Raw genomic sequence first — 22,885 nt, forward strand, 5'->3', positions numbered from 1 at the left:
GCAGAGACAGAACAGGACTTTGCAAGGCGTTTGCACTAACACACACACACACACATTCACACACCTGACACTGACACACAACACACACACATTCACACACCTGACACTGACACACAACACACACACATTCACACACCTGACACTGACACACACACACACACAGCTCCATTCATACTCTGCCAGTCTGCTCCCATCAGGCTAAACACAATGACAGCAGTGAATGACAGCAGTGAATGCCATGTGTGAGGGAAGTGATTCATTGTCATGTCGTCCTATTTTAGGTTGTTCAAAACCTCTGCGTAATGCCAGAGAATGAAGCTCCAAAGACTCCATTTTTGCCCTGACAATGCAATCAGCTAGATGAAGCCCTCATCTGGTTACATCTGGGCCCCAGAGAGACTACTGTACATCAAAGAGGCCCTCATTCAGACCTAAAGGTCACTTTAGCATAGCTAACTAACAGCACATGAGGCAATGGAAGCCCAGTGAAGGGCCCTCTGCATCTGGCGATGAATCAGCACACTCAGAGAGAGAGAGAGAGACAGACAGAGAGAGAGAGAGAGAGAGAGAGAGACAGAGACAGAAAGAGAGAGAGAGACAGAGAGCGAGAGACAGAGAGAGCACGAGAGACAGAGAGACAGAGACAGAGAGAGAGAGAGAGAGGGGGGGGGGGGGGGGGGGGGGGAGGGGATCCAGGGCCATGCGTCAGCTTCCCCCCTGCTGTTGTGCCACTCGAGTGCTTAACACTCAGGTTTCTGTGTTTCACGTCGCCACCTCAAAGGAGTGAATGAATGGATTTATTTATTTCGCAGACGTTGAAATAACACAGGTTTAAAAGCCTATTTTGCCACAAGCATCAAGTATTACCTCAATAAATTATACGCAATAAAGTCTGTGATTTACGGGTATTTCCATTGTGGTCCTCGTCTGTCATAGCACACAGAATTCATACATTCCCATGTAAACACGTATGACACTAACGACACACAGTATGACACAGCAACCTACAATACAAAGGATACTGCTTCCCTTACTACATGGTTGAGCTGCTCAGCAGTCATCCCATCACTGTTCATTTGAAATGGCTAGTCGTGACAATGTCTTTAATATGGGACGGTAAGCAGTTCCATTCTATAGCTGCTGAGTACAAAAAGGTGTTTTTTGCATTCTTAAAACTACTGGGGACCATATCTCTTCCACTGGCTCTAGTGGCATAACCATGAGTCTCCCTGACAAGTTGAACATTATTTAATAAAAAAAATACTTGGAAAGACCCAACTTCACATGACTGATTCTATCTTGAACTGACAACCGTTTTATTTCAGCAATCTGGGAGCAGCCAACATGGGTAGACAAGCAGAGATAAATTCAATTCACTATGCAGCAGTGCTACATAATGTGTTATGTAATGTGTTAGCCAGTGATAATATACTGTAGCACACAGTGTGGCTTCACCATTTGATGTCTGAAACCAGGTTAGGTTTAATACAGCAGAACACATGACCCGGTTGGCTCAGACCAGAGGACCTCTGTGACTGACATCACCTTTGCCGGTTGTCATGGCAACCAACCGTCAAAGAGAGGAGACGAGAGGAAGTAGTAGTAACGTAAATAATTAAATAACTGCGCGCAAACACACACAACAGAGCAAGGCACTTTTTAATCGGCCGATCGCTGAATCCAAGCTGTCCTCACCCAGCATGCCAATCTGTCACCTTCTTGGTCACATCCTGTCCCTCAGAGGAAGGCCTGTTCCCAACCTTGGGACGCTTCCAGGTTTATCCCGACGTGGGGTCCCTGACCGGTGTGCACACGGCCGTACACAGACGCCGGCAGCTGCCAAAAGCGGGACCCCCCTGCGGTCTGCCTGGACTGGTGACTCACTCTCTCACACACACACTTACACGCACGCACATGCACGCCTGGTGTCAGGGTGGTGCTTCACAGGTACAGCAGGTACTGGACAGGGCCAGCAGTGAGGGGTGGTGATGGTGGTGGTGGTGAAGATGGTGGTGGTGGTGAAGATGGTGGTGGTGGCGATGATGGTGGTGGTGATGATGATGACGACGGTGGTGATGGTGGTGGTGGCGATGATGGTGAGGGTGGTGGTGATGGTGGTGGTGGTGATGATGATGGTGGTGGTGGCGATGATGGTGATGGTGATGATGGTGGTGGTGGTGGTGATGGTGGTGGCGGTGATGGTGGTGGCGGTGATGATGGTGATGATGATGGTGGTGGTGGTGATGATGAAGATGGTGGTGGTGATGGTGATGGCGATGATGATGGTGGTGGCGATGATGGTGATGATGATGATGGTGGTGGTGGTGATGATGATGGTGGTGGTGGTGGTGGCGATGATGGTGATGGTGGTGGTGGCGATGATGGTGGTGGTGGTGGTGGTGATGATGATGATGGTGGTGGTGATGATGGTGATGATGATGGTGGTGGTGGTGATGATGATGATGGTGGTGGTGGTGATGATGATGGTGATGATGATGGTGGGGGTGGTGATGATGATGGTGGTGGCGGTGGTGATGATGGTGGTGGTGGCGGTGGTGGTGGTGATGATGGTGGTGGTGGTGATAATGGTGATGATGATGGTGATGGTGGTGATGGTGGTGGTGGTGATGATGACGGTGGTGGTGGTGGTGATGATGATGATGATGATGGTGGTGGTGGTGATGATGGTAGTGATGGTGGTGGCGGTGGTGAAGATGATGGCGGTGGTGATGGTGATGATGATGGTAGTGATGATGGTGGTGGTGGTGGTGGTGATGATGATGGTGATGATGATGGTAGTGGTGATGGTGATGATGATGGTAGTGATGATGGTGGTGGTGGTGGTGGTGATGATGATGGTGGTGGTGATGATGATGGTGGTGGTGATGATGGTGGTGGTGGTGATGATGATGGTGGTGGTGGTGGTGGTGGTGGTGGTGGTGGCGTGGAGTCAGACGGTAGCGATGCTGGAGAGCGCAGCAACTGGGGACCGGTCAGTGTGAGAGGAGCGCTATCTCCTCTGGTCAGTGAATGTTGGCTGGTGTGTCCGTGGTCTCTGCCGGTCAGTGGAGGCACGCATAGCCGGGTGCTTGGCTGACATCTCGGAGTGGATGGTGACACATCACCTCAAGCTCAACCTGGACAAGACTGAGCTGCTGCTCCTCCTGGGGAAGGGCTGCCCACACCGGGACCTGGCCATCACCATTGAAGACACAGTGGTGATGCCGACGCGGACTGCGAGGAATCTTGGCGGTGACCCTGGATGACCAACTGTCGTTCTCCGCACATATCACATCCGTTACACGCTCTTGCAGATTCCTGCTCTACAACATCAGGAGGATTCACCCTTTCCTCACTGACAAAACAAACTTGTGAGTTCTGGCACTGAGGAGTACACTGACTTCCTACATTAAATACAATTATTATAAATCGCTTTGGATAAAAGCGTCTGCTAAATGGCTAATGTAATGCTGGGTGGTGAAAAGGGGCTCTGCTGGTCAGTGGATGTTGGGGGGTGTCTGGGGGTCTCTGCTGGTCAGTGGATGTTGAGGGGTGTCCGGGGGTCTCTGCTGGTCAGTGGATGTTGGGGGGTGTCTGGGGGTCTCTGCTGGTCAGTGGATGTTGGGGGGTGTCTGGGGGTCTCTGCTGGTCAGTGGATGTTGAGGGGTGTCCGGGGGTCTCTGCTGGTCAGTGGATGTTGGGGGTGGTCTGGGGGTCTCTGCTGGTCAGTGGATGTTGGGGGGTGTCTGGGGTCGCTGCTGGTCAGTGGATGTTGGGGGGTGTCCGGGGGTCTCTGCTGGTCAGTGGATGTTGGGGGGTGTCCGGGGTGGCGGGTCAGAGCTGGCCAGTGAAGCCTGGTCGTGGCCCAGCGAGCAGATGAATGTAGCAGAGGGTGCAGGGGGTCGGTGTGGTAGATGAATGTAGCAGAGGGTGGGGGGGGGGGGGGGGGTCAGTGTGGTAGATGAATGTAGCAGAGGGTGGGGGGGGGGGTCGGTGTGGCAGATCGGGTGTCGCTGGTCCGTGAGAGGAGTCCCTCCCGTAGGTCATAAATCAGAGAAGTGACAGAATTTTGCGCCTCTCCGCCTCTCTGAATTTTGCGCCTCTCAGGCCTGTTTACACTGGTGTAAGTGGTGTTGAATAGACTGCCACCAACACCCAGTCTGTCTCTCTCTCACACACACACACACACACGCGCACACACGCGCACACGCGCGCACACACACACGCGCACACACGCGCACACACCCACCAGATAAACTCCTGCACTAAATCATGGCATAATCAGACCACTTACATACTGGTGTTTCAAACGTTTGCATCAAAGATAGTGAACAACTACTTAAATGTCCAGCATTATAAAATATCCAATACATTCTTACACACTCTTTCAGATAGAGAAAGACAGAGAGAGGGGGAGAGAGAGAGAGACAGACAGATATAGTAGCCCTTACACACATAGTTCCCTGTACATTACTGTGAAATCATACCTGGGGCCACAACTGATTTTATCCATTCATACATATGAAAATGCCACGACATTCCAGTGTTGCGTCTTTTCAAACATGCCAATCCCGAGAGAGAACATGCAAGGCACCGTCCAGCGACAGACACCCAGATGAACCAAGTCAGTCGAAGAAAAAATCCATAGGCTATTATTATTCTTACAATTTTGTTTTTGTTGCTTTTTAAGATCAAGACCTTAAAAGGCTACATTTTGCAATGCGGAGAGGGATAAATGCCGAGCGTATTTGCCCTTATCAGGTGCATAAATGCTTTTTTTAAATTTGGATTATTACGTACTAGGCCCACAATAAAGACAGTTATTATTATCAAATTAAATTGTGTACCTAATGGACAATGCATGCAATTAAATCATCATTTGGATGGATGGATCGGCCTGAAAAGGGCTTCATTTTCAGGGTATAGGCAAACTTTAGATCGGAGTGGAACCAGCCTAGTGGGCCTAGGCCTACATAAAAAAATACTAAATTAATGTATCCTAATAAAATAATAGAATGAATAATTAATGCCATTCATGCCGAATAACAAAAGTTAAGTTAAACAATAACAAAAGTTGACAAGATGCCCAAAACCTTCGGTCGGAAAAGAATGTTGTAGGCTGTCAGTTGACCAGCATTTTCTTTAGTTTTTGACAGCCCTAACTATTTCACTCAAGTTAAAATGATGAAAATATAAATTTTCCTTTGGGTGAATTTTGAAACTTCTAGTGGCGCCTGAAATCCAGTGTTTTGTGTTTTTCGCCAGACTGACCTACCCGGTAATGTAACGGCTTCTGTTCACAACACACCCTTCCTGACAGATTCCAAGGAATTATACTAGGTCTCGACACAAGAAATTGGCTGTGCCGATTTCCTGCGAAATCCCGTTAATACATGTCCCCTAACAGGTAAATTCCCAGGAATTTAATGGGAATCCTATGTCTGAATGGGTTTAGGGTTAGAGATGTGAGAGAGAGAGAGCGAGAGAGAGAGAGAGAAAGATAGAGAGAGACAGAGAGAGAGACAGAGAGAGAGAGAGAGAGAAAGATAGAGAGAGACAGAGAGAGAGAGACAGACAGAGAGAGACAGAGAGAGAGACAGACAGAGACAGAGAGAGAGACAGAGAGAGAGAGAGAGAGACAGACAGAGAGAGAGAGAGAGAGAGACAGAGAGAGAGAGAGAGACAGAGAGAGAGAGAGAGAGAGAGAGAGAGAGAGAGAATGTAATGCCATTGCGCCTCTATTGCAGTAATGTTCATATTGAGTGTGAGTTTTCCCACCCCACGTCGTGCTCAGTCCACTCCCAACTATGACCCCTTTGAACACAGCGGGCCCAGGACCTTGATAGTTTTATTGTGCTTCACTAAAGCAATAAATTATTGCTCAACAAATTCCTGCGGTTTAAGTAAATATCATAAAGTGGGAATAAATATCAGCGGAGGGGTTCTGTTTTGGATCAGTCCGAAAAACCCGTCCGGGGAAAAAAACTAAAACACGGGGCGGGTCGTAAATCTGGACGTTGTTTCCGACCCCCCCGAATGAGGAAACACCCGTCCATCCCCCCTGAACGAGGACACGCACAAAAAACACAAGCAAGGTGTCCGCTGCCGAGTAATTCATGATAGCCTCCGCAGACGTTTGTCAATTTCATTGAGACGGATACAAATAACTCCTTAGCCTTGTTAATTACTCTCTAAGTCGTTAAGCCGTAGGAAAACAAACACCAGGGGAGCGAGCTCTGATTGGCTACAGCCGGAGGTGGCAATCCAAACGCGTGGATAGAAACGCTGGCGTCAAGAAAAACACCCCTTGTGCACTTTATGATGTGCTCCGATTTAGGGAGGAAGACTACTCGACTACTCTCAGTACCAGAGAAATCTAATGTACAGATACAGGAAGGACTCAGGCCACACTTTCACTTCTCTCTGTCCAAATAAGAGGGTAAGAAAGTAAATAAACCCATGTGTTGACAAGGTCCTTGGCCCAGGCTGTGTGTGTGTGTGTGCGCGTGTATGTTTGTGTGTGTGTGTGTTTATGTTTGTGTGTTTATGGGAGTTCCTGTTTGCGCGGGGCTTAACTGACCCCCATGTCAACAGAAAGCAGAACCAGGCTGGTCCCGGCCCACGGAGTGTCTGTGTGGCCGCCTCGCTGGGGGCTTGTGGGGATCATGCTCCAATTTGTACAGTAACTGGAAACAACCGCCCAACAGGCCGGCGCACAGGGCCGCCCAGCGACGGACGCACCGCTGGACACGACCGCCCCACACACCCACACACCCACACACACACACACACACACCAATCAAACCCAGCCATTCTCCTATGCCGGTGTGTGTGTGTGTGTGTGTGTGTGTGTGTGTGTGTGTGTGTGTGAGAGAGAGAGAAATAGCCCCTCTCTACCACCCAGGTCATCATGACTGAGATGGGGGGATGGGGGGGTTCTATTTCCTCCATCCTAAGACGCTCGCCTCCCCGCCCGATCTCCCCTGGCACAGGAAATCAGGACTCCTGAAAGAGAATCCTGGCCTAATCCCAGGGGGAAGTCCAAACATGGCGTAGCCCTTTTTTCATTACATAAGCACACCGCTTTGCTCTCCGCTTCTACAAACAAACCTGTCCTCGACTCCGACACCGGTCTCCGACCAATCTACAGTGCATCCGGAAAGTATTCACACCCCCTTTTTCACTTTTTCCACATTTTGTTATGTACAGATACAGCATGTTATGTACTGTATACAGCCTTATTCCAAAATGGATTACATTATTTTTTCCCCCTCATCACTCTACACACAATACCCCATAATGACAGTGGAAAAAACCTTTTGAGGATTTTTTTTGCGAATGTATTAAAAATTACAAACTAAAATATCACATACATAAGTATTCACTCCATTTGCTATGACACTCAAAATTGAGCTCAGGTGCATCCTGTTTCCACTGATCATCCTTGAGATGTTTCTACAACTTAGACCACTTGTGGCAAATTCAATTGATTGGACATGATTTTGAAAGGCACAGACATATCTATATACAGACCTGCAAACTCTGGAGTAGTGAAAAAGGTGACGACATACAAAACTTAAACCCTCTAGATTCACTGAAACTACCATGGTTAACATAAAAAAGGTGACTGTAGCCAAAAGGTGACAAGTTTGCAGGTCTGTATATAAGGTCCCACAGTTGAGTCTGTCAGAGCAGAAACCAAGCCATGCAATCAAAGGAATTGTCTGTTTACCTCCAAGACAGCATTGTATCAAGACACAGATCAAAAGAGCAAATATTTCTGCAGCATTGAAGGTCCTGAAGAGCTCGGTGGTCTCCATCATTCGTAAATGGAAGATGTTTGGAACCACCAGGACAAGGAGAAGGGCCTTGGTCAGGGAGGTGACCAAGAACCCGATGGTCACTCTGACAGAGCCCCAGTGTTCCTCTGTGAGGATGGAAGAACCTTCCAGAAGAACAACCATCTCTGCAGCACTCCACCAATCAGGCCTTTATGGTAGAGTGGCCAGATGGAAGCCTCTCCTCAGTAAAAGACACATGACAGCCTGCTAGGAGTTTGCCAAAAGGCACCTACATGACTCTCAAGACCATGAGAAACAAAATTCTCTGGTCTGTTGAAACCAAGATTGAACTCCTGAATGCCAAGCGTCACGTCTGGAGGAAACCAGGTACCGTTCATCACCTGGCTAATACCATCCCTACGGTGAAGCATGGTGGTAGCAGCATCATGCTGTGTGGATGTTTTTCAGCAGCAGAAACTGGGCGACTAGTCCAGATAAAGGGAAAGATGAATGCAGCAATGTACAGAGAGATCCTTGATAAAAAACCTGCTCCAGAGCGCTCTGGACTTCAGACTGGGGCAAAGATTCACCTTCCAACATGACAACGACCCGAAGCACACAGTCAAGATAAGAAAGGAGTGGCTTTGGGACAAGTCTGTGAATGTCCTTGAGCGGCCCAGCCAGAGCGCAGACTTGAACCTGATTAAACATCTCAGGAAAGACCAGAAAATAGCTGTACAGCTATTCTCCCCATCTAACCTGACAGAGCTTGTGAGGATCTGCAGAGAAGAATGGGAAAAATACCCAAAATACAGGTGTGCAAAGTAGCATCATACCTAAGAAGGCTTGAGGCTGTACTCACTGCCAAAGGAGCCTCAACAAAGTACTAAATAAAGGGTGTGAATACTTATGTACGTGATGTTTCAGTCTTTTTATTTTTAATACATGTGCAAAAATTCCTACTTTTTTCACTTTGTCATTATTGGGTATTGTGCGTAGATTGATGAGAAAAAAGTTAATTTAATCCATTTTGGAATAAGGGTGTAACATAACAAAATTTGGAAAAGCTGAAGGGGTGTGAATACTTTCCGGATGCACACCTTATGTCCTACTTCACTCTTTAGTTTTACACCTCCCGTGAAAGAAAGAAGCTCCTAAAAGAAGCAAACTCGCAGAATTCACAAACAGTAAACTATCATCTCTGTAATGTGTTCCGCTGGGGCGATGTGGCTGTACAGAGCAGCTCCACTGGTTGTGTGTGTGTGTGTGTGTGTGTGTGTGTGTGTGTGTGTGTGTGTGTGTGTGTGTGTGTGTGTGTGTGTGTGTGTGTGTGTGTGTGTGTAAGGATAGATAGGTATGAGCTATATAAATAAAGTTTGATTCGATACATAAATACTCCTCCTACCGTAGGAAATTTAAGATGAGGGTACATTGCGTTGTGTTTATTAGGGTGTGTTGCACCTTGCTTGCTACTGTATGTAGCAGTGGGCAGCGGAGCGCTAGACAGCTGGTCTAATCCAACAGCCAGGGGTACCGGGGGACCTCAGGGGGGGGGGGGGGGGGTCCCGAAGACGCAGTGGGGCTCCCAGAGACTCTTATCCCCAGCCTCCTGCCTCCCTCCCGTCCCCTGCGCTGCTATCAGGCTGTCCCAGTGGGGTTGGGCTGATAGCACGGCCCTGCTCCAGATAAGACCGCACCAGGTCCCTGGAGCCACCCCGGGCCCATGCCAACGCTGTTAGGCCCCTCGTTACACTGCCTACCAGCTACCAGCTACTGGTCTATCAGTAGTCAATAGACCCCCCCCCCAACCCCCCCGCCAGCACCAGCCAGCCAGCCAGGAGGGGGCTATCACACGGCCCCCAGCGGACCAATAACCACAGATAACAGCCTAGTCTTATTAGTCTCAATTTAGGAGTTTAAGCCACTGGGAGACTCCGCTTGTTTAAGCACTTTGTCTGTCTTGAAGGCAGGCACTTCAGATATCAATACACAGGCTTGCATGCTACCCACAATTTACACATGACTCTTACGCTTACAAGAAATGTTGCACTTTGAACATCAATATAGGTGATAATCAAATAAATTTCTCTTTTGTTTTATTTCTTTCTTTTTTTTACACTGGTACGATCTTACCTGGTTCCCCCAAAAAGGATGATGCGATCCCCCACCATGCAACAGCACTGTCTCCGCCTCGGACACGGCCCTTTACCGCGTGGCTCCACCTTCCTCCAGGAGAACGCCTCTGTGTACACACACACACGCACGCACACGCACACACACACACACAAACACACACACACACACAAACACGTGCACACACACGCGCACACGCACGCACACGCACGCGCACACACGCGCACACACACACACGCACACACGCGCACGCACACACAGAAACCTACATTAACATAATGAGAGCGTACAGGCATGTTTAACAGTAGACAACCAATCAATATTTATCTAAACAGGGACAAAAGTAACACAGCAAGTAATGGTATGCTGGCTCGTCAGAGACAGACCGTTCTCTCAGGGCACAAACACAACACTTCTCCTCGGTAAGAAGTGTCTATAAATAAAACTTGTAGTGGCCCCTAGCCTGTAAATAGCCTCCATTTAAGCCAACGTAATGTTACATCTCCTGGCCAAGCTGGCCAGCTGTGTCATCGCTGCAGAATCTCCCCGGCCAGTTAGCGTTACGTAAACCTGCTCCCCTCTACATTGTGTTTCTGTTCCATTCAGATCCTCTCTATATTTAGTGCAGACACAAATGCACTGGGAGAGGAGTGGAGGGAGGGAGGGAGAGAGAGAGAGAGAGAGAGAGAGAGAGGGCGAGAGAGAGGGCGAGAGAGAGGGAGAGAGAGAGAGAGAAAGAGGGAGGGAAGGAGAGCTGTAGGCAAAAAAACAAAACTTTGCACTTCGAGCGCGTCGACGTTCGCTCCATCCATCCATCCATATATGGACGCAATACAGTGCCCCACGCATTCACCCACGGCATCGCTGTGTCTCCATGGCAACGGACCATTCAATCCTTGCAGGGACATAAGACAGGCATGAAAGATGACTAGGAGGCAGCCATCTAGTGGCCAGCTTTGAGAGTGCAGAAGTTTAAAAAAAAAAAAAACTACCATCTCCTCAACCTGAGGGTTCCTGGGCTTCTCAAGCTGAAGCACTGTTCATAGGCTGGTTCTCCCTACACATCCTCCTCCACACCGTGCTTGTTTCCAGAGCAGCGTTCTAGTGAGGGGCTGAGAACAGAACCATAGTCTATCGGTTCTACCATCGTCTCATCGCCTTCCACATCACCACAGGTCTTACTGTGGAAAACACAGGAGAGGATTTGGAAGGAGGACATGGAACTTTGCTACTCTCTGCACGTTGGCTTTAGCGCCAGATTATGCTCTTAGTCACTTGTTTTAGAAAGGAGATGCACTTGTGAGTTCTGGCGAGTAGTAGTACACTGACTTCCTACGTTGAGTGCAATTATTGTAAGTCGCTTTGGATGAAAGCGGCTGCTAAATGACTGCAATGTAATGTAAAAATGTAGGCTACAGTATATTAGGTTGCTTAGGAGTCAGCGTTGTGACTTTGCACTAGGTAGGTGGGGAAGATCCCATGGAGAATATCGGCTTCAAGACATCTGCAGCCCATCCCCGGCCCAGCCACACAGAGCAGTCAGTCAGAGTTATGAGCGCCATGACAGGCGCTACTGCTTTGGGGGGGGGGGGGGTTAGTCTGCAGGTCTCTCTTCCCAGGAGAGCCACAGAAACTGGGCCGAGACGGCAAAATAAGATGCACCAAACAAACAACCGACAAACAAGCAACTTCCGCCAGTCAGAGGAGGCTGGCTGTGTTCCCTGTGCTCAGCTGTGTTGAGACCCCAGCGGGGGGGCTGTCCCCCTGGGAGGCGTGCCAGTGAGAGGTGCTGGCTGTGTTCCCTGTGCTCAGCTTTGTTGAGACCCCAGCGGGGGGGCTGTCCCCCTGGGAGGCGTGCCAGTGAGAGGTGCTGGCTGTGTTCCCTGTGCTCAGCTGTGTTGAGACCCCAGCGGGGGGGGCTGTCCCCCTGGGAGGCGTGCCAGTGAGAGGTGCTGGTGAATCACCTGGGTTGAACTTCCAGAGGTCGTTGAAGTGGCGGTCCAGACGGGCATTGTAGCCTCCAAATATGTACAACTCTCCATTGTAGGAAACTGAGAGAGAGAAATAAAGAGAACTATATCAAAAACTCTTTTATACGTTTTATAAATCCATAATCAAGTCCTCGGGAGCAGATAATGGCACTGTTTCCCTGTGACCTACAGTAAACCAACTATGCAGAAGACAATATATCTCAATATATCTCTATAAATGCAGATGACAGTATATCTCACCACCGGGATTATTTATTATAGGGTGTACATAACCAGTGTTGGGCAGTAACGCGTTATTAGTAACGCGCTACAGTAATAATATTACTTTTTCCAGTAACGAGGGGTGTAGCGAGTTACTAATCACATTTCAGTAATAATATTACAGTTACTTGCCCCCAGAAAGCTCGCTACTGCATTACTTTTGTCATAGGCCTGCTCTGTTTATTTATTTTCGTTTTACAAAGGGTGAAATAAAGTTTTGATTTCAGATTGAAGAACGTTCCGCTCATATCATGTCCCGTCACATTACCAGGCAAGCAGCGAGCGAGCGGAGCTATTTGAACATGACGACGTTAACATTCCATGGCTGGAAATACGCACACTATTTCGATTTCCTGGAACTGAAAGACAACAAGAATGTTGTCAAGTGTAAACTGTGTGTAAGTTCTACTAAGACTCTTTCTTGTGCCAGAAACACCACCTCAAATCTCCTGAAACATTTGCTACGCCAACACAGCAACATGAAGTTGGTGGAAAGAGAACCGGATCGTGATGAGCACGCTGCAAAAGGTAGTCAATATGGAAAGTAATATATTACATAAGTAACTAGTTACTTTTGGCTGGGAGTAATAAGTAAAGTAACGATATTACTTTTTAAAAGGGTAATGAGTAATAAGTAATATATTACATTTTTTGAGTAACGAGCCCAACACTGTACATAACACACCCATGCTCCCCCACCCCGCCCCAGAATCTAGCCATATATATATATATATATATATATATATATATATATATATATATATATAGTGCATGTACATAACTAATAACTACTGAAAGTTATTTGAAACTAAACGGGGCGAGATTGTCAGCGCAACGAGGGAGCTACAGGATTTAAAAATGGGTTTTGAAGCCATCACATTGCGTACATTTTGAAAAGTAAGTAAAATCTTTTAACATGAGCTTTACTTTGGAAAATGGATTGTGGTAATGTGATATACGTTGAGTGATAGTTTTAAGAGATCAAATCATATTTAGACCGGTATGGTCCTTTAAAAATCCTCCATGGGTTCACGACCTCCGGGGGCTCAACACGCACGGAAACACGCCACGGAAACATGCCACACGCACATAAACATGCCACATGTCTGAAGGAAATCGAAAGGTCACGCTATACTGCTATATGTAATTGCATGATGAAAGTAAGAAAGCTGGAAATTCAGACAGGAGAGACTGTTTCTCCTCTTACGAATGAATCTATTAAAGCTTCCTCTGAATAAGTGGCCAGTCTACAGCCAAAAAAGCTAAACTATCCCATTAGACAACAGAGAAAATTAAAAGGGTGAGAAATGCAATGGGCTCTCTCTGCCAAGCTCAGTCAGAGAGCAAAAAAGCTTAAGTGAGCATGAAATAGCAATAGCGCGTGTGTGTGTGTGTGTGTGTGTGTGTGTGTGTGTGTGTGTGTGTGTGTCCCTCACAGGCGGAGTGACTCCGGCGCCCATCCGGCTGTAGCTGTGCGGTGGGGGTGTTGAGCCAGCAGTTGGTCTCGGTATCAAACACTTTGATCTTGTTGCAGTAGATCTCGTTGTTGGAGTGGAAGGGTCCGAAGCGGTCGGCTCGCCCCCCGAATACAAACATCTTCGTCCCGATGATGGTGGCTGAGTGAAAGTCCCTCCAGCGGGCCGGGGTACCCTGGGCGGAGAGCGAACACACAGACATGAGAAACTCTGTGGGCTAACACAGGCTAACATGCTAGCACATTTCCACACAGAAAACTCTGAGCCCAGCTTGACCCCCTCTGTGCCCCCACAACCCCCCCCCCCCCACCACCACCACCAGAGCAGCAATGGCCAAATAAATCCACACAAACTGCTCAATCTCCTGAGCCTAATATGTATCGGTACACCGCTCAGCCAAAGCCACTAAATAATCCCTCAACTAAATCCATAACATTGAGTGTGTATAAACATGTGGGTAAAGGACTGTTTGCCTTACGAGACTTTATTGCATAAGACTGCTTATTATATTGTTATATATTATATAGTTATATTCAGCAGCAAACTGAAAAATAGCTGGCCAAGGCCTAGTCTGTCAGCCAGTGGTGGCATCCTACAGGTACACAGCGCCCTCTAGTGGAGCCAAACGCAAGCCATGCTACGCAGGATGAAATGCTGCAAACTGAAAACAACAAGGGTACAGAACAGTGCACCGGGACTTTGAAGACCCAGTTATCAGCACATTTAGGTGGCCCTGGTAAAGTTCTCTAGTGTGCTCTTAAAGTGAGTGGCCCACTGGAATGACTCAACAGCTCAGACTGGATTCCAAACAGTTTCCACTGCTCCAATGAGGAAACCCAGGAACAGGTTCCTCAAGCAAACCTACCCTGCCGCACCTGTTCTGAAGAGCAGACTGTATCAGGGGAGCGTCACTCCAGTACAAAACAAAAAACAGCATAGCTGTTACGCAGTCCACTCACGTGCACAGTTAAATCCGCCCAAACAACAGCCAATCGCCATGGTAATCTGCTGCCTCTGGACGATGGGGAACTAAAAAAGCTCTGGACCACTGAGGCGAGCCCCCACTGTCTGTGGCTGCATCGCAAATAACACAGAAATAAATCCTATTTATGTACACTATACTCCTACACTATGACCCTACTACATTCCTCTACAGAAAACCTGCCCAGTGGACGCAGTAGTGTAGAATATCATAGGGCGAACTGCAAAGTCACAGGGTAAGGCATTAACCCCCCCCACCAAGGCTCTTAGCGCTTGGCTGCGGCCCAGAGAACTGCATTAACAGAGGGTGAAGTGCCTCTCTGGTACGCCCACTGTGCACTGCTCTTACCTTGTGATGCCAACGAGCCCAAAGGACACTAACATCACCTCCAATCACTCCCAACACTGCACTGCAACATACTGTAACACCCCGGTCTTTCAATCTTATCCTCTCATCTTTCCTTCAGCCAAAATGAATGCATATGCGCCCATTATTTTTTGAGCGTGCAAGTTAAAATTGAACTTGGTCGCATTTGCGTGATGATTAAGGTTGTTTTAGGTGCACGTTCACAATGACGTATTTTCCATATTATAAAATCTCTTCATGCGTCATGTCAGGGTTATGACAGTGTCACGACAGTGTTATGTCGGTCTTTTGCACACCCCTTCAAATAATGTGTTAACGACAGTCACAACTCACTCTGGCATTGACTAGCGACCAGGCCATGGTGGTGGTGTCAAGCTTGTGGATGTCGTTGGAGAAGCAGTCAGCCTGGAAGGTGGGAGAGAGGAGATCTCATCAGACCACGGTTGGGAGTCACATGACTACTAATGATGGTTAGGGGACCTACAATATGGAGAACATAATCATCTTTCTTTATTCAAATCTTTCACCCAGCACCGTTTTATTGGGGCTGTATAAACCGTGACTATTTTACGGATATGTGGCGTTAGGGTAGCTTCGCCTGGACTCACCAGCTGCTCATATCCCCCAAAGATGTACATGGCCTTCCCCAGGACGCAGGCGGAGTGGCCGTCCCTGGCCCCCGGGACTGTCCCCGAGACCTTGGGCGTGAACCACCGGTGGCTGCCTGAGGGGACGAGAGTGCACGTCAAAACACAGGGACGCTGTCGCCACGGCGCTCGCTAGACTTCCTGTGTCGTATCGTCGTTAAGCATGAAGAGCTTTAACGCAGCATGAGGAAGCAACAGAGGGCGCCATCGCTGTTTGATGCTTAAAGGACTCAGAGAGTCGTTACTGGTCTCCCGAGTGTGAAGGTTGAGCATGCTCTTGCATGGAAAGAGAAGAGCTCTGGTGTGACCACAGCTATGGGAAGAGGAGCACCCCGGCCGTACGCGGCGGTTGCTGTCAAGGTTTCGTCTCGCAGGGCGCCGCGAACGGGTGCGGTGAGCACTGCGCGCACCTCCAGCTGCGAAACGAAGCGCCCGACCAAAAAGCAGAGCAGAGAAACCAAAAATGCACTAGATGCATGGGAGGGGTGGGGGGGGTGGGGGGCGGGTGGACTCACTGACGTCAAAGGCATAAAGCACATTGCAGGCCCCCTCCGTGTCATTGCGGCCCCCCCAGATGTATATGGTGTCTTCCAGCAGCACGGCCGTGTGTCCGTAGCGCATGTAGGGCACCTCCCGCGCGTGCTCCCTCCCTCCCGTCCTCACCGGAGGCAGCTTCATCCAGCGCAGAGACACTGAGGGTGGGGAAAAGGTAGAGGGAGTGGAGGGGGACACATTTAAGACTTTCAAAGTCAAAAGCCTCATATTAAAGTTTCATCATATAATTTATGGGAAATAATAAACAGACTCGTTAATGTAAGCAGCATTTCATTAGCCCGCAAAATGCAAGCCTGTGTGTGGAAAGATAATGTTTAATTCGTGCTCGCCGAGCAAAATAAATCACATTTCAGACACACATTTAACCCTAATAAACCAGCAATAAAAAGGCTATAGGCTTTCGTATGAGGATGTGAGTGACATCAGCCTACACAAGCAGCCTGGGAGGAAGCCCAGCAGGCCTGGCCTCTTCTGTCACATAGAAAGCAGTCAGATAACCTGGTAGCGCATGCTGGGACCAGACTCATTACTGGAGTAATGGAAAACCCGTCAACAGCAAAGAGAATAATAAAATAGTATGTAAACAATGCTGGCTAAATTGCTTCGAGATTCAAAATCAGCACATGGAGTCTCTTAAGGTCTATAAGGTCTATGACCAAACACATCACAAAGAGCTTTATTAGAGGCATACTGAATGTGTGAGTCGGAGGAGAGTGTTGAAGGAAGAAAAAAACACACACACAGACACACACACACACACACACACACAAACACACACAACCACCACCACCACCACCACCATCATCATCCTCTCATCCCAGGTCTCTTTTGCAAAAGAGATTTTAATCTCAATGAGACTTCCTGGATAAAGAATGAATGAATCATCAAGGTCCTTTCATATGAACACACTGCACAGACATCAGTGAGCAGGCTCATTTAACCAATTGGCATAAAAGGAGCTCAGCTAAGGCTATTGCATTACAACCAAGGAACAGCATCTCCACCACACCACGCCAGACTACAGACTCTTTCAGGGCAGACTCTAAACAGGGAGCTTCCGGCTACAGGTCTCCATAGACACAGCAGTATCATGACACCGTTGCACTGGGCGAAAAGGGTCTGTATCCAGGAATATCCAAATTGGATATTTGTCATATCCGGAGCATATCTGAACTCAGGAATGGGAACATATCAGTATGCAGTGCGTTAGGACTCGGTGTATTTGTATGTTCTGAATATCATCAATATACGTTGTCCTAACACACTGCATATCCAGATGTTCCCATTCCTGAGCTCCCAATATGACAAATATTCCATTTCCAGATACCCAGCGTTGAGATGGCAGGCTTGAGCTGCTGAAGGAACTGGAAGCAATAAAAAGACAGAAAAAAATAACTTCCTGAGACGAAGCTGTGTGGCCTTCCGTCACACCGAGGTGAAAAACAGGTTAGTGTTACAAAACAAACGGCATATCTGCCTCTTCAAGGAGGCGGACCACGCCTAGCCTGAACACCTGTGCTCCAAAAACACCTGGGAGAGTGGCAGAGCGAGGTTAGAACAGATGGCCGAGACGTGTTCAATGTGGTGGAGGTTAAACTGCCTTTTCTTCTGGCTGATCCGATCATGCTTTACAACATTCAATGTCATCGTGACAGGGGGTATGATGGGGCTATAAGCGTTCGCCCTGAACACAGACCTTTTGAGAGAGGTCTTAAACTGTATGAAAGGCAGTGCTATAACAACTGAGTACTGGACAAAATACAGAGAACACAATGTGTACATACATAAAAAAAACATACAGACACCACGATGCTTTCTTAACGCACAGACATATCAGAGATCTCCCGTGATCTCTTTCGACCGCATCATTCCCTATCGTTCCTACTGGAGAGCTAGCCGGACGTGCGGAGGATCGGGGGTGACCGGAAGCGCCGACGGAGGGTTGGTCCGAGGACGGCCGAGAGAGAGAGAGAGAGAGAGAGAATCCCACTCACCTGTGTTGAAGACGTGCACGTCGATCTGCCGCAGCGTCTCGTAGTCCTCCCCGGAGCAGTAGCCCCCGAAGGAGTACACCTTGTGGCCCACGGCCACCGCTGCATGGTTGACTCTCCGCGGCCCTCCTTCCAGGTGCACCGTCCAGCGCAACATTCCCCGCGCAAGCACCTCCCCCAGCAGTCCGTCTCTAGACCATCACTCCCGCGTCGTCGGCTCGGACCCCATCCAGGCGACGCCACCACCGAGACCTGGGACCCGAAAGCGGGTTAGGAGCGGAGGTCAGATCAGCCGTGTGGAGGGAGAGCGGCTAGAAGGGCATCTGAGAGATAGGATGTCTGCAGAGGGGGGCACGGTTAGTCCACTGTGGCTCGGGTCAACTCTGCCCTCGACTTGTTGACAGCTCTTAAAACCCAGCTGCATTATCTGAGCTGGGAGGGTATTTTAAGAGGCTCCCAAGCTTGGTCTACACCTACTATACCCCTCTTTGGCTTCCCATTCTACCTTATCCCTGCCCCCTTCCCTTGTTACAACATCCCTAAAAATAGTGTCACATGAAAAACATAAACCTAGAACTTTATAAAAAATAAACAGGGTTAGAGATCCTACAATGAAAGAGAACAGTGAAGGCCTAGCTTGTTGCAGGCTAGTTTCTCAGTGTGAAAAAAGTTTCAAATTTCAAAAGGTCCTCAAGTTCCGTGGTCACTGATGATCGCTATCTGTCAGAACTGTTCCTTGGTTGCTTGATGGGGATGAAATACAATCTACAATATGCAATGAAGATTGCAAATCGGACCAGGGACCTGGAGAGGAGAGGGATTTTCACTCCTTGAACCAAGAACATATGCATTTTCCTTCATCCTACCAAAGTGGGGAGGAAATCAAAAGATATAGGCTACTTCTCTCAGATATTTTGCATAGTTTCCTGCCGTATTGTAAGACAAATCTACCCAGGCTGAGAGAAGCAACTCCCCTCCGAACACTAGCAGCTCCCTGCTCTTATAGATAGGAGTTTTAAAAAACTGACCACATAAAGTGTAGGGTACTTAGATAACTTGATATCCTAATGACATTTGAAGAAATGGGTTATGGTCGTGTTTCGCTACATATGTAGCTACATTCGCAAAATATGTAGCTAGCAGGCAGGCTAGTTCAAAAGACAACATGTAGCTAAATAAAATGACTTTAATAAAGCTGTCATGTTCTAATGGGGACCTGACAGCCCACAGGTATAGGCTAGCTAGCGAGGCTAGCTTGCTACCACAGACAAATACCAAAGATAAACTCCTCTGTGCTAGTGCTAGCTAGCTGTTACAGAGACCTCCGACCTTCAGTTTGCTCTTAAAAATAAACCCTCGGAGGACTTATGCAGACCCCTCTATTTAAAGCACACACAGCCTTCCGCACATCATTAACACAAGAGCTCGCTAGCTACCTGTAAGTATCTGCCAAAGCAGGATACCAGGCTAGCTGGCTAGCAAGCTAGGTAACTACAGGGGCTAGCTAGCTCATTTGTATGTCCGCCCTGCCTGTCTGGTTCTCAACCCAATGCTCTGATTTCATTCACTGGAGGAGCTTGTCAACATGCTGCTCTTAGCTAGCTAGGCTAGCTCTAGCGGACTTATTCGGAGAGCTACAGAATCATTTGGTTGCCAGAAACCCACCTAGCTAGTCAGTAGCCAGCTCGATAGCTAGCCAGCTAGTTTACGCTAGCAAGGTAGTAGTGCATACCTCGGTTTACGTTCACCGTAACGAAGTCAGGTCACATGACTTGCAAATCCAATACGGGCGGAGAGGGTAGCTCGATTACAACCATACAGCAGTACGTCGCATCTAACGTTTGGTAATGGTGAAAATAAACACTCATGATGCATCTAGCTCCTACTTCTTTCAAGAGCACAAGTTATGACCTTCAAATAAAATGTTTGCAGATTAAGATTAAACCGATCAGTCACCCAATGAACCGACGGGTACCAGGTCACCCTAAACGAGTTAACCATATGTGCCAGATATGTGAACAAGCTGGCTAACGGCTAAATTAATGCGAGCTAGCAATCGTCGTTAGATGACAACCAACACTAAGTAGCTATATCACACCTTTTCTTATCAATATCCACAAGAGCCTTCATTTACTCAAAAACAACAGCGTTACCTTGGAAGCGAGACAAATCAAGCGAGACTGCGCGATCCACTCCCTTCGCGGCCCTCGTGACGTATTGTTTACGATGAACGGCGAGAGTTTACAAACATCCACGTTCTGGCAAACAAAAACACCAATGGACAAAAATCGACTGTGCAAACATAAACTACGGTAATTATGATGAATACATATTCGTATCTTTTTTAATATCAAACGCAAATGTATGTATATCACAGCAACTTTGTTCATGACAGAATTACACGCCAGGCAAGATCGTTTAAATAACTTATTGAGCGGTCTGTAGGGTCCACACGTTTTGTACGCTGGCGATTGCCCGAAGGAGTTCTGTAGAACGGCCAGAAGAGGGCAGCATGTTTCAATGTAAGCTTGTTAAACTGTTTCAATGTAAGCTTGTTAAACTACCTCTGTCTGCTCAGCACCACTACATCAGTAAATCGTGGTCAGATCAAACGAGAAATCTACACACGCGTGTAGAGATAGTAGTGTCAGGTTATGCCTACCGCAGAAACTGTCTAGTTTCATTTAATTCTCTCTTGATAGACAATTAAAGCGAACCCCGTATTACTTGAGAGGAGCACTATTGGTAGGTTGGTAGCCTATACTAAAACCAGAAACCATTCAAAGTAACAAACCATCATTCATGTCATCCAGCTTGGGTTTTCAACCATTTTCTGATAGTTTGGGCCATCTTGTTTTCTTAAGTGTAGACCTACTATTGCCAACCCTCCTATTATCATTGGGATCATTTTGACCCCATTTAATGTTTAAATAAATAATTGACATACTTTTTGTTGGCTTCATATTTAATGATTTTTCCTAATGGGGACAACTGGGTAAACATAAAATTAACATGATGGCATGTTTTCAATGTCCTGTAGGCTACACATTTGTACGCATTGGTGTTCTTTGCGGTCTATTTGACCCCAGGAAAAGCAAACGCAATTTGAAACATTTAGAAGGATTTTCTTTGGCTCATCAGAGAATCAGTAAAGAACACATGATAACAGTTCTTTATTTACAAAAACTCTTACCCTTACAGGACCTCGAGAGGTCTTTAATCATTACGGCAAGTGACACACAAGCCTACATGCGTGAACGGCGACACATCACACAACACACACACACATGCAATCAGGGGTCACCGGTGGAATTTGTCCTCTGAATTTTCCCGTCCAAGCTGTCTTCCCCCCTGGGCAGCCAGGAGCAGTGGGCATACAAATGATAGTTCTTATGTAGCTATAGTAAAACAGCCGATGTTATACAATATGTGTAGGCCCATTAAAAACATTTAATCTTGTTAATTGTATGTTTACCCAGCTGGCACCAATAATAGAAAACTATTAAAACACTAAGCATATACTACATATGTATATAGTATATGCTACTATATGTATATACATTAGTATATATATACTGCTCAAAAAATTAAGGGAACACTTACTCACACTTAATCACATCCAGCCCTTAATGGGTTAATGATTTTGGATCTTTCCACTGATCGTCATTTAGGTCAATCAGTGGCATTTTATGGTGATTTGCATATATTTCCGTAGTTGCGCAATATGTACCCTATTCCGATGCATAAAGGAGGCGGTGTTTTATTTAAATGGATATTTAAGTAGTCAACAAATAAAAATAAAGCACCTGCTCATAAACTTGGGTAACAATTTTCACATTCTGAAGGTTTAAATTGCTGGGGTGAAGGGAGGAGGGGGGGGGGGGGGTATTGTAAATATGAGGATATCGGGGGGGTTAAGTGTTCCGCATGTCTATATCACTGCTGGTTGTGTAAATACTGGCCCTGTTGATGGTGCGGTTTACAAGCAGGTTAGGAGGCCATGGGCGTGAGATTGAGGGAGAGTGCGTCCTGAGTGGAGCAGCTGACGTTCAAGCCTTGCAGCAGCTGTCCCTGGATCTGCCTGTATAGGATCCGTCCAGGTCGGGTTCACTTAGGAGAGGCTTTGATTGATTCACTGTGTGGAGGCATTCCATCTCTGTGTGCCAGCTGCAGGGCATGCACAATGGCTAGATTGTGTTGGTCCTGACTACCCAAACGACAGCTGCCCTATGACTGCCCCTCGGAGCACCCTCCCAGCAGTTCCCTGTTCTTCAGTCCAGGACCACGAAGAAGGATCTCTCTGAAAAGGAAGCTGTACGATTCATACAGAATCTTCAAGGTCACCTTTTGGCTGCCAGGGGACATGACAGTCACACACTTCACCTGTTGTATCTATAAACCGTAAACCCTTCATTAGGGCAACCTGAGTGTTAAGTGTTAATTGTTTTATCAGAATGAGAATCGTTTATTGCCATGTAGTTTTACAACGTTCTAGGAATTTGCTTTCGGGCGAGATGCATAGCATTGAGACGACGGGGCAGAGACGAGACAGGACAGTGCTAATACAAGACCATGTAAATCACATTGTGGATATAATGTTTTGCAGTATAAAGATAATGACCATCATTGATATGATAACTGACCATCATTTCAAAATGATCATTACCAAAATAAAAGGAAAAAAAGTCCTGCAAAAGTCCGTT

The 22,885-nt window shown here is 47.4% G+C and overlaps 1 protein-coding gene across 2 annotated transcripts in view; it reads right to left on the bottom strand.

The window, feature by feature from the left end:
* klhdc3 (kelch domain containing 3) overlaps window positions 1–20,386 on the bottom strand; it is a 34,892-nt gene extending 14,506 nt beyond the window's left edge. The window contains exons 1-8 of one of the 2 annotated variants that reach the window (XM_084451709.1): window positions 20,336–20,386; window positions 18,186–18,434; window positions 16,152–16,328; window positions 15,598–15,713; window positions 15,323–15,394; window positions 13,603–13,816; window positions 11,879–11,965; window positions 9,915–10,023 (exon numbers count right to left, since the gene is read on the bottom strand). In XM_084451709.1, the coding sequence (XP_084307835.1) occupies window positions 9,915–10,023; window positions 11,879–11,965; window positions 13,603–13,816; window positions 15,323–15,394; window positions 15,598–15,713; window positions 16,152–16,328; window positions 18,186–18,339 (929 nt within the window). In that variant the 5' untranslated portion in view covers window positions 18,340–18,434; window positions 20,336–20,386. Of the gene's footprint in view, window positions 1–9,914; window positions 10,024–11,878; window positions 11,966–13,602; window positions 13,817–15,322; window positions 15,395–15,597; window positions 15,714–16,151; window positions 16,329–18,185; window positions 18,522–20,335 lie in introns of both variants that reach the window. The other variant, XM_084451710.1, reaches the window with a different exon arrangement.
* Window positions 20,387–22,885: the final 2,499 nt, after the last annotated feature.

Source organism: Borostomias antarcticus (assembly GCF_949987555.1).
Source record: "Borostomias antarcticus genome assembly, chromosome: 2".
NCBI classification, from domain to species: Eukaryota; Metazoa; Chordata; class Actinopteri; order Stomiiformes; family Stomiidae; genus Borostomias; species Borostomias antarcticus.